The sequence below is a fragment of the Rhea pennata genome, chromosome 3, assembly GCF_028389875.1.
Source record: "Rhea pennata isolate bPtePen1 chromosome 3, bPtePen1.pri, whole genome shotgun sequence".
Classification (NCBI taxonomy): domain Eukaryota; kingdom Metazoa; phylum Chordata; class Aves; order Rheiformes; family Rheidae; genus Rhea; species Rhea pennata.
This window is the reverse complement of record NC_084665.1, coordinates 79,541,923-79,554,354: the sequence shown is the minus strand read 5'-3', so window position 1 is coordinate 79,554,354 and position 12,432 is coordinate 79,541,923. Positions and strand designations below refer to the sequence as shown.

At 34.9% G+C, this 12,432-nt stretch overlaps 1 protein-coding gene and 1 long non-coding RNA gene across 4 annotated transcripts in view; one reads left to right on the top strand and one right to left on the bottom strand.

Annotated features, from left to right (window-relative positions):
* The window catches only part of AFG1L (AFG1 like ATPase), a 71,966-nt gene that overhangs the window by 43,348 nt on the left and 16,186 nt on the right, over positions 1-12,432 (top strand). For all 3 annotated transcript variants that reach the window (XM_062572676.1, XM_062572674.1, XM_062572673.1), the window contains 3 exons: positions 1,591-1,673; positions 5,160-5,230; positions 5,487-5,587. In XM_062572676.1, coding sequence (XP_062428660.1) covers positions 1,591-1,673; positions 5,160-5,230; positions 5,487-5,587 — 255 coding nt within the window. The remainder of the gene's footprint in view (positions 1-1,590; positions 1,674-5,159; positions 5,231-5,486; positions 5,588-12,432) is intronic.
* Positions 11,209-12,432, bottom strand: part of LOC134138688 (uncharacterized) — a 39,417-nt gene continuing 38,193 nt past the window's right edge. Inside the window, exons 8-9 of the long non-coding RNA XR_009957982.1 lie at positions 12,305-12,376; positions 11,209-11,314 (exon numbers count right to left, since the gene is read on the bottom strand). This is a non-coding gene — a long non-coding RNA (uncharacterized LOC134138688). The remainder of the gene's footprint in view (positions 11,315-12,304; positions 12,377-12,432) is intronic.

Genomic DNA, 12,432 nt, shown 5'->3' with positions numbered 1-12,432 from the left:
CCCACTAGAAAGAAGAAAGGGAATAGATTATAATAATGTAGCACCAATGCTGTCATGTTTACAGTAGTCTTAGTCCAACATAATGATTTGATTAATATGACTTTTTCACTTCCTAAAATTAAAAATACTTAAATTTTCCTGGAATTTTGTGCCTTTGGGATGATTTTTTTTCATCTTGTTTCTTTAGCTGTGTTTCTCTGCAGGAAATGTGGAGGGATAAAATGTGTCTTCACTAAGAGACAAGGGCAAAAAATTAATGCAGTGAGTCATCACAGTCACTCCTGCACATATTTATAATCAATAAGTCCTACAGAGGTAATGTGTTTGTTAAAGGGCCATTGTTCCTTAAATCACTGATGGTAGTTCTCCTAAAACTTAAGTTGGTGTTTTTGTTTTTTTCTTTTTTTTGTTTTCTTTTTCTCCCTGCAGTATAGTCATTATCAGTGAGATTTGATATTTCCAAGTTTGATATCTGAACAGCCTTGAGGAAGCTTTCAAAAATTTCTGGCATACAAAATAAGAAATCTTAATGAGAGTTTTAGAGATAAACCAATCATTCATAGTGCAGAGAAGATGCATGCTAATTTAGTGTGGTTTGGATGGCTAGAATTCACAGGCTACCAAAGTAGTTTAGACAGTGTTGAGTTACCTGCAGAAAAGAGATTTCCTTGCTTTAATTAAATTATTGATAGAGATCTTTTAAAACATTAAAACTTTTCTTTCCGTTCTTTTGCAGCCTCTTTTCCTTATAGTTATATAGCACCCAGAAGCTGTATGTGTTGGTAGTAGTAACAAGATAAGCCGAGATGTATTGTTTTTACCAGAGGGTAAAAGCTTGATCCTGCTGAGGTTAATGGGAATATTGCCACCAATATCAGATCTTGAATAAAAGAAGATGCACCCTTTAGTTGTTTTGAGTTTTCTAGCGGGAACAATTATTGTGACAGTAAACTTGGAGACTAATCAGCAATGTCTCTATCACATGCAGAAGTCTGAAGGTTTTTTAGAGAGAGACACAAAAGCTCTTCTGAGTCAAGTCAGACTTTAGTCCATTTTGTAATAAGATATGGTTTGGTTTATATATTTGATGTTCAACTCAGGTATTTATCATCTTAGCATGAAAAGATAAAATTATTTTTTAGTTGATAAAGCGAAAATAATTGTAGTCATCTCTGCTAAGATTTGATTGTGACCTTTTAAACATTTATCGCTCCAATTTACTATTTCTGAATTTGTATACTTTAGTGTCAAAATAATTATTTCCTGCCTCTTTCCCCCCCATAAAGCGCTTTCTAGAGAGAACTATTAATGACTACCCTGCTTTCATTCCCCTTGCTTCCAATCTATATTAATTTTCTGGTTGTTGGACTTCTGAAGATGATCACCTTTTTTTTTTTGAATATGTGAATGACTTCTAGCTTATTTATTTGCTTAAATAATTGCAAAAGAGACTTCAATTCTGTGGTCTTATTTCAGCTTTACAGAGGGTATCTAAGCTGAGGGTTTATCACAGCAGTGTGTCTTCTCTCTAATACAGACAATAAATACAGCAGTGACTTGAGGAAAGCTATTCTTTTTTTGTCTCCATAGAAATACTGCAGCACAGTCCAGCTTGATTCTGGAATAGACTACAGGAAACGAGTGCTTCCTGCTGCTGGAAAACTTTACTACCTGTAAGTTGATCTATGATGAGATATTTGCTGTCTTTTTCTTCCTTATTAGCCATTAATTTCGTAGTCAATAGGAAATGAAAAATGTGTAATACAATTAGCAGAGTGTGACTTTTCCTTTCTTTGCCTTCTGGTCCGTTTTGTTCAGCAAACCGCCTTCCATTATGCCTTGATATTAACTTCATTAAAACTACATTTTCAGTATCCACACTAGCATCATTTATAATGTGTGACTGAATAAAAACTAATTAGATTTTTTGGGGAGGTGTGGTGTTTGGAGAACTGAAGTGACAGATGGTTAGAAAGTAATGAATATCCTCTTGTAAGGATTGCACAATTCTCTTATAATAGAAGAACATCCTTATTGTATTTAAGCAATTAAGTATTTATAGAAATCCAATGACAAGGATTCAGTTAATATTGGGTGTTTCTAGTACAGTGAATTAAAAAAAACCCTCCTATTTTGACAGATTAATTGTTTCTGTTTATCATGACAAATTTACTTTCTCTCTTTAATCTATATTTGCAAATAAAACATATTTAAAGAATGCATTCACAGTTCTACTTTCAGTTATGTATCTGTGTAATGAAAACATCTTCTCTTTTATTTAAAATAATCTCAATGATAGCTTAAAATGAGATTTATAACCACAGTATATTTCAACACAATGTATAGTATTGTTTTAAAGATAAAGCATGTTTCCATTAATAAAGGCACAGTATTTTCACTGATGTGATGGATATTTGAAGTGAAATATCCCTATATCACTTTATGAAGTTCTAGTTGTTTGTGTGGAAGAAGGAAGTACTACTTAGTAAAATTACAACAGTGAATTGTTTCTGAAGTATGCATTTTGTAAAGTGATGGGAGTTAAATGCCAGATTTCTTCCCCATTTTCTTTGAAATGCCTGTGTTGAAATGTTATCCTCTACTACAACTTTTAAGGTGTAACATTTACTATTGTTATTTGCGCATGCTTAGGCACCAACTCATCTCTTTCTATTCTGGAAGGTAATGACATCCTTCTATAGACGGAAAATGTATGTCAGATATATACAGGTTTGTATGCACAAACAAGGTGTCACCCTATAAACTCGGTATGCTTAGCATCTGTGAAAAGTAACTCTTGTTTCTTATTGTTGCCTAGTTCCAGTTTCTTTGATAAAGTTTTCTGATGTTTTCCTAGAAATACTGTTTGAAGTAGCCACTGTCATCTCAAAGCTGCTCTTTTAGGCACTTGTTCTGATGTTTACATAGCTGCCCTTAAGGCTCAGCTTGCTGTGCCCCTCGTGCTCTGTGACCTCCTGTTTGATAGATAACCATAACCCTTTCTCATTGCCTGTACTCTGAGGAGATGGAAGACCATCCTTGCGGTGGCCAGCAGGCAACAGGCTTACCATGGCACCTACAGCCTCAGCTCCCAGAGGAGAGAGAATGTAAAAATAAGCCCCAGGAGTAGTGTCCCACTGGAATATTTCAGGGTGTTCTGTGGCAAAACTTCTGACCAGAGGGGTAGCAGAGATTGGTGCTAAGTCTCTCCCCTGTTCTCTTGTTGGAAGGATGTTGGTTATCTCTAGAGCTCTTCATGCAATGCAACAGGAAGAAGTAAAAAAAAAGAGAGAAAAATCCTTCAGCTGCTCATGGAAATAAGATAACTTGTTCCATCTTCCTTTCTATCTGTCAATCTTTGACAGAATCGCATTCGTTCTTCTGTTCAAACTTGCTCATTGGGACTTTCAGTCCTGCAGAACCCAGCTTAGTGTTCTGGTTATTAAAAAATGTGCTGTAAAATGTTTTGCTACAGATTTTTGAAATTTCAGTCATGTCCCTAAAAGAAAATGTTCTTTTCCTACATGCTTACATTCTGCTTTTAGTGGATATAGTATCATAATCGTTTAAAAAATCCTCTTGTTGCTTCATAATCTGTGTACTCTTTTTTTTTTTTCATTTGAAATACGCAACTGGAGGTTGGTTAAAGCTGTTTTATACCCATCTGAAAGCAATCAGTATAACATAATTACAAGGTTCCTGATCAAAGCAACTTCCTTGATCTCAGTCTCAGGATTCTGTTTTCAAAACAAATTTTCTTGGCATCATATTTGAGCATTTCTTCCTGTAGCCTTTATATAAAAGTTTTTGATATATATGTGCCTACACATGTGCACACATTGATATAGATAGGGTCTTCCCACCTTTATGACTTGTTTCTGGTTTGTCTATTCCTATTCATTTGTCGTTTTATCACAGGAAAACACTGCTGAAATATCAGTGTTAAGAGAGAAAATTTTTAGAAAGTTTAAAACTTTATTTACATGAATTCAAAATTTTTGTAACTTCCCATTCAGAAAAGAGGGTTTTTTTTAAGGTTTGAAATGGCACTTGCTGAACTCATGGGATTTTTTTTTCTTTTTCTTTTTTTTTTCCTCCTTTCCAAATTCTGTTATGCATACCAGCTTTGCTGTAGCTAATCTTGAGCTCAGAAGTGGTTTTAATTCAGTTCTGTTGCTGATGTTTTTAAGGTGCTTAAGGCCTAATGAACAAGAAAGTAATTGTATGACATGCTGATCATCACTCTTTATTTAGAAGAAGTCTAGAACTATGTTAAGCAATGCAACTTGAGTCAACTCATCGACTTTTAATGCAAACTAGATTATACAAACTTCAATGAAGTTTTATGTATCTGAATTCTAGTCTATGATGTACTGCAGCTTTAACTTACTATTCTCAGTTTTCAAATTCAGCTAGACATTTATCCTCTTTGGGGATGAAGCACACAGAAATGTTGGCCATAAAAACCCTATAGTGATCAAAAATATTCTGTGATCAACTGATCTGCAGTTCTTGTGGAAGATGAATATAAATTTTGCTTATGCTCTGAGCACAGGTATTTTCTATGGGACTTCACTGGCTGTGATTGATCTTTTCCCAAACTGTATTTAGGGGGAAAAAATTATTAAGTTCAAAATACTGGAATGATCTCTGCATTAGAAGTTTTAACTTAATTTTGCAAATTATTTGATCAATAGAATCAGTTAACTTGATTTTTTTTTTTTTTTTTTAAGGAAAGCTGCCCCAATTTTAATTTCACAAAGTCCTCTTTCAGAAATTTGAAAGGATACTTCTTTAGATGCTTGACTGCCTTGCCTTGTCGATTTGCTCTTATTTTGCATGCAAGATAGAGCCAGAAGCCTTTTTTCTCATTGTGTACACATAGTGTTAATGGATCTGCTCTGCCTGTATTGCCTCATTACTGGAAACAGCTCAAAACACAGAAGTCTTTCAGTGTATGCAAATAAGGCAGAATCATCTACCTGAGAGTTAATATTCTCTACTTTTAAGTGTATTCTAAATCTAATGTTTGTATTTAGAGCATAACATCCTGTTCTCTCTTTTTTTTTATGGGCAAAAAGCTAAGCAGGCTCAGGCAGCTGTTTGATGTTGGCTTCAAGTGTTATTAATTTCATATTCTATTATTCTTTTCACTGTAGCACAAGTGAAGCTGATGTGGAGGCTGTCATGGATAAGTTGTTTGATGAGCTGGCTCAGAAACAAAATGATTGTACGTAAGTTAATTTCTCTTGAAAAAGAATACATTTAGAACACAATGCCCAATCTCCACTGACCAATTAATAAGTTCCATTGCTGTATATGGGTTGATGCCACACTCAAGTGGCAGTCATTGTATCAGCATTTTGTCTAATTTATGTGTTGAATCATGTGCTATTATTCATCAAGCTATGCATTTCCTATCTGTAAGAGATGAATTTTATAGTAATTATCCAGAGAAGATTGAGTCTTTGTTCATGTTCCCATAGTAACTAGACCAAGGATTCTAAAAGTGCAAGGCAGAGAGCTGAGGCTGAATAAAGCGTGTGGAACCATTGCAGACTTCACATTTGAAGAGCTGTGTGACAGAGTGAGTACCCAGTCAAATCTAGATCAGTTAATGCTCAGACTTTTCACAGTTAAAAAAAAATAAATAAATAAAGCTATTTTCCCAAGTCGTACTAAATTAAAAGAGCTTTTTAAACTTGCAAAAAGATTTTGAATGTAAAAAGAAAAAAAGGAACAAACTCCTGAAAAGAAGTCATTTGCTTTTAAATGATACAGTAAATTCACTCTTAATTATATCACAGATTCCCTTTAAAAATCCAAATTCAGTTGTGTCTGGTGTAACACTATTATTGGAATATGAGTAGTCACAATGTATCAATTTGTAAATAGTATTCAAATACTATTTTTGAAACTTGAGATTGAAGTTGCTACTCAAGAAAAGAAGTGATCCTTATACCACTAGAGTAATGCTCTACTTCTGCTCTAGTCTGTCCTTGCATGCCTTAGTTGTGACTAGGTGTGTAGGTGCTGCTCAGTCCCAGACCTTTCCAAAAATATTGCCATATTTTGCTAAATACTGCCAAATTCTCTGCTAGATTTGTGTTGTGATCCTATTTGGGATATGCTTCTGTGTTTGTATATGACCTCAAGTCAGTTTGAATAAAGGCCCCAGAAGCTGAGCTTCTGAGCTCAGTTGCAGCTGAGAGATGCGACAACATCTCTGTTGACATCTGAAGTTATTGCTAAGTGATCATGACTCTAAAATGGGTTGATAGCATCTTTTATTCAAGATGTTACACACTCCTTTAATTATAAGATCATGTTTTCACTTGCTTGTAACTACCAAGGTGCTAATTATTTGAACAGGAATTTCACTGGTTATGTTTCAGATTGTAGGTTTTGGCTTTTGTTTGTCTTTAGTTTCAGACAAATCCGATTTGATTTTTTTTTTGTTTCATTTCCATTCTCACAAAAGAATGGAAATATGTCATGCATAATACAATGTACTGTTCACTAAAAGTTTTAAGACTTTTTCTTAACTGTATTATAGTATCTTTTTATGTATCAGGAAAAGGTAGTGTGACAATGCTGTCAGCACATACTTGCAAAATTCTTTAGCCTAAGGTATGTCTATCAAACTTACGTGGGATGATAAATCGCTTCTAATGAGACGTGCTCTGGAAGATTCTGATCCTGTGGGAACTGGCAGATTCAGAACATCTTAGTGTAAAGTAGTTAAGGTGCTTGGTTTACTATCAAAACAAGCAAAGAGTCCTTATGAAACAACATTTAGAAAAAAAATCATATAAACAGTCTTGTTACGTTGGTCACTCAGAACTTCAGAAGTTATGCTATCCTAATTCAGATACCTTCTGCAGATGAATTATAGTCTTTATTAGGATAATCACATGCTTAAAATTAACACAACATATCATACAAAGGTTTTGCTTTAACAGCTTCCTCAGTCATTGTGACTGTACCTTATTCTCTTTACATAAGCCTTCATTCGTTTTCTCTCTTCAAATAATTTGTTATATATAATTTTTTCCCCTAATTTTTCTCTTGAGGTCACTGATCTATGTCTGTAGATATTACATTAATGTATTGGTAAGACGGTATGCCTGTACTCATTTTATAGAGAGAGAGAAGTAAATCATGAACTTCAAAATTGTCTGTTAAATTTGGATGATTGGCTTGGGGTGCCTCTAACATCATTTTTTTCAATGAATGTAAAGTTATTTTTAGCAATGTATAGATATAATAAAAAATCGCCATTGACCTGAGCTGCTTTCAAGAGTTTAGTCCTTCAGTGAATCAAGCCGCTCAAATTAGGAATCTGGAAAATTTCAAAATTGGATGACATTCTGTGAGAAATTTGGATTTGCCGTTTCTTCCATTTTGCTCCATTCCCCTCCCTGTTTCCTTTAAACCCTTTGCTAAAGACAGAAGAAATATCCAGGATGAATTCAGTTGTCAAACCATGAGACTATGTTCTTTCTGCCTGAAATCTTCCAAGGTTTGTTGGAAAAATCTATAAAATAGTATATTTTTTCATAGACTGATAAGTCATTCCCATTGATGCCACAGAAGAAAGAGAAAAATGGGTTGGATCTAGAGGAGTGCATACATGATTTTTAGCCAAAACAAAATGAAGCCAAACCAAGAAGAAAACAAAACTCAAAATCAGGAGGCATTCAACATGTTTAGAAATACCAGGTCATTTAAATATACTCAAGTAATCTGGATAATAAAGAGTAGTGTTTGTGGAGGGATAAAGCAGAAAGCTGCAGGAGACATATCTGTAAGTTATTTGTTAATGGTTATGGGTCAGATAGTAGAAAATTGACAGGTAACGAGAGTGCAACTATTAAAAACAAATGAAGGAAGGGAGGGCAGACAGATTGTGAGGTTTGAGAAAGGTGTAATGAGAAGGAAGAAAATCCAACAAGAATATGTTGGAGGGGAATTGTTGGCTTTGTGGCTGGAGTGAATCTGCAGATTTGTATGAAATATTGGAACGAAGTCTTATGGAAAAGCAGATGGTATGAATGGACACTGGGATGGAGAGGACGACACGAAACTTTCTAGCTGGAGCCTGTTGCTCCTAGGAGGACGCCCTAGGTAGAGGCATGCAGTTTGAAGTCGGTATTTAGGAACATCTTAAACGTACATGGCAATACAGTTGAAAACAAGATTTGTAGTTGATTTTATGTCAGTAATGAGACGTGGTGACAAGCAAGATAAATAGAAAATTCACATTAATGGGGAAAAATGATATAATTGACATTACTGAAACCTCTAGGGACAATTCACAAGATAAGAGTTTGAAATGGATGCTTACAGCCTGTTTAAAGACAGAGTAGCTAGAACAGATGTAGGATAGGATGCAAGGTTAAAAATGCTGCTACCTGCCTTAAAGTTAACTAATGCAAAGATCTTGAATATGTATTAATCAGTGTGCTAACTAACAAATCCAAGAGGGTGGTACTGACGTGGGCCTGTTGCAAACAGCATAAGACACAACCTTTCTTAAGCAGTTGGCTGCAAAGTGTGTGAAGAAAAATTATGGTTGCATGGGAAGACTTATGCTATAGATGAAATGCAGAAAAATGTAAAATCTAATTAGCCTAAAATTGCAAATTACAATTTTCCAGCATAAAAAGTACTGCATTCAATACAAGGTCATTTTGGTTTGAATTGCTTTATGATGGCACATAGTGATCAGATCATCTTGAAATTTGCTTAGGGACCCTCTTCATAATTTTCTTGTATTCAGTATGACCAAAAGATAGTTCCAAAGTGCACATTTGAGGGTTCAGAAAGAGTAATTTTCAAAAACACAAGGAAAATATGACCAAAACTAACTGGAAAGGAAAGTGTAAACAAAACCCATGAATCTAAAGGACTTTATGAGGAAGCGGATGCTAAAAAAGTATGCCCTGCATCACTGTCAAGACAAATAATACAGAATAAATGGCAACTAATTAAGAAGTGCAGAAAAATTAGAGAAGCTAAAGGTAAGGGACAAATACCATGCCTGCTCAGCTATGAGGGTTTTTAAAGTGATGTAGGAGTTTAGATACGGTTTATATTATCTGAATATTACTGGCTTGTTCCTAGATGGAGATGGCTGTGCTTCTAGCAATGGTGTAGAAAAGTGAAAAGGTTTTTCTTAAATTTTTTTGTTCTGAATGAAGCAGAGTGAAATATTTGTTTCACTAAAGGACAGTAAAATAATTTTCAGTCTATTGGTAACTTGAGAGTATGTTAAAAATACCCTGCAAATATGTTTCAAGTCACCCGAGTCCTGGAAAAGCAGGCTGAGATCTCTGACAAGTTGTTTGTCTTTCATAAATGTTGGAGTGCAAGAGAAAGTCCAGAGTGCTAGAAAAGTGCTAATAATATATCAATATTATAAAAAAATCCACAAACAGAATGACCTGGATAACTACAAACTGTCAATCGCTGGATTCACACCATAGATTAAAAAATGGAAACAAAAAGAATTCCGTAATTTTTGTCAAAAAGGTTGACTTTTATATATACCATTTTTTAAAAGAAATTGGTGTTTCACAATGTGAACAAAGTACGTGTTAAATGGATCAAGAAGTTAGATAAATAACATACAAAAATATTATTAGTGAAGGATTTTTGTTGACTATAGCATTTCTAATGAGCTTACACAAGTCTTCCTACCAAGCATAATACAACCTTTTTTTTCCCTTCATCAGTTTCAGATATAACACAAATGCTAAATCAGATTTGTTGTAAATCCAAATACTGCTTTGTATATGGTGGGAGTGGGGAGGAAATGAAAATAGGGATGCTACATGCAATAGCATACTTCCTGGTGGGACAGGGGACTTTGAGAGGGAGAAGGAGAGAATTTGTTTTGTTTTGGCTTTTTTGATATAGGTAACAAAATCTTGCATCTTTGTTTTGGGAACACAAGTCATACCTACAGGGGGGAGGAGACTGTGTCCTAGTAGTGACTTTGAAATAGATGGAAGTGTTGTAATGGAAAAGCAGCTCAAAATGAGCTTCCAGTCTAGTGTGTGTTCTAAGACATAATTTCATCTGGGTTGGATGGGATGGAAATAAACAGGAGAGTAGAGAAGTGACTTTAATTTTGAAAACTTCTCAGGTTATAGCAGAGTTAGGTACAGTATTGATGTCAAAATTTTAGAAAAGATACTGAAAAATCTGAACAAACAAGAAAAAGCTGCAAAAATTATTGGAGCTGGAGAATTTGTGCCCTCAAATGAAAGACTTTGGAGCTCAATTTGTTGAGCTTATCAAAAAGAAGATTGAAAGGTGATTTCTAACATACATCTGCCTTCACAGAAAAAATATAGATATTAATGGACTCCTAAATCTAGCAGAGGACATCATGAAGACCAGATACTACAGATTTAGACAAAAAAAAAATAAAAATAAAAAAAAAAAAAAAAAAAAAAGACTTATTTGAAACAGTAAAGGAAATGGCAGGGCTTCCTTGTGTTATGTTTCAAAACTGGATATCATTTTAGCTTTAATTTTAGAAATATGCTAGTTCTTAGGCTTAACTGTCTATAAAATTCAGGAAACTGGAGGATTTCATGATCTCTTCTGGTCTTAAGCTGTCTGGATCTCCTAAGGTGAGAGAGTCGGGGGCCCTGCTCTGGTATGGCTAGTGGCTCTGCAGTGGCTCATGCAGCAGGCAAGAGTTCAGCTCACCCACTGCAGCCCTCGGGGCAGCAAGCCCAGTGCCTCCAAGGGGATCACCTGGGCTATCAGCTGCCTGCGTTCAGCCCAGTCACACTTTTGGAAGGTGGATCTTTAGCCTGTGGCTAATCTACGTAGTGAGGGCTGACTGCGGTTTTCCAGTGCTTGTAACTTCCTCAGATTTGAGTGGAGTTTCACAAAAGGAGTGTGAGACATACCCCTGATACCAGCGCAACCTTTTTTTCCAAATTGGACATTCTTGGTCCACAGTGTGGAAACACTACACTTCCTCTTTGAGCCCTTAGTAAAAGAAAATTTAACGTGAGCAGCAAGGTCTGCAGTAACTAACTGAAACTTCTACAAATAAATACGCACTGACACACACAGACATTCACATTCATGCATTCAAGTCAGTTTGAAGCTTCCACACAGAATGGAAAACAGTAGGGTAGCTAATATAGGAAGCTTTTAAGATGAAAACTAGTTTCACCATGGAAGGTAGATACTGATTCTCTGTAGATTTTATTTATCTATTTACCATCTGGTAAATACAGTATGCAAGACTCCTTTGTGTGTGAAGATATTCTTGCGTTGTCACCATCTTCTGAAAGAAAAATATCATACAATTTGATGTCATACAATACATAATGCAGTTAATTTTAGTTAAACTTCTTCCTTCTAAACTTCTTTCTTCTATTTAATTCATAATTCTGAAAACATTACATGATTTAGAGTGATTTAGGATAATTAAGTGAGTGCAATGAAGGGAATCTGTTGTTTTTGAAAGTTACTTTTGATTACACTGAATTGTTGTGATGCTATCTTGGAAGATATTACCTGGAGTTTTCTGAAACTGGCATATCCCAGTGCTCATGAAATTCTTGATAATCAGCTTAGCACGAATGAGCAACAGTGTAGTTAAGACGTGGTGAATTTATTACTTTGGCTTGCCATAACCCTTCATGGTTCAAGAAGTAAGAATTTAATTTGAGTTTATGCAAGAGAAAGGATGGATGCTCTTGTTATGTTGTAGAAGTAGCTTGTCACAATAATGTGAGGACAGAGTCATTTGGATGATAGTGTCTCACAGTCTGGTCGGGGATAACTGTTACGGTGCAATCTATAGTGATAAATATCCAGATCTAAGAACTACATTTACACTAGTTGGTGTAGGATTAAAAAGAGAGATTTGAAGCGCTTCAGAGAATTATTTATTTAAACAGTAATTTTTTGTAATACATTTCATCTGAACTTTCTGTAAAACTTTTTCAAATTAGGTGAAGTTTCTTCTGAAATAAAAATAACAATTGAAGAAGCAATTGGTAACTTCACACTATTTGAAACGTCTCCTAGCTTAAAACAGCTCAAAGTAGCTGTTCCTGTGCTTAGTGCCTGGAGACTTTGGGAGATTGACTTAGTAACCTTCCGGTATTAGTCTTTACTTGTTTGATGCTACTATCAAATTTTTGCATGTCAACAAGTAAGAAAGTATTTCTGTCTAAAAAATAATGTTTCAGATCTTGGTAATTAACAGTTAGCCTTTAATGTGTTTGAACATAAAATATAAAGAATATGGTATATGTCATACTGATACCTTTTGCAGATGACTTGATAGAAAGTATCTTGACACATTATTCTTTACATCAGTTTTCAAGTCATAATCTCGCTGTGGAGGAAAATTCCAGGTATCAGCTAATTTAGTTAAGATCAAATCCATAAAGT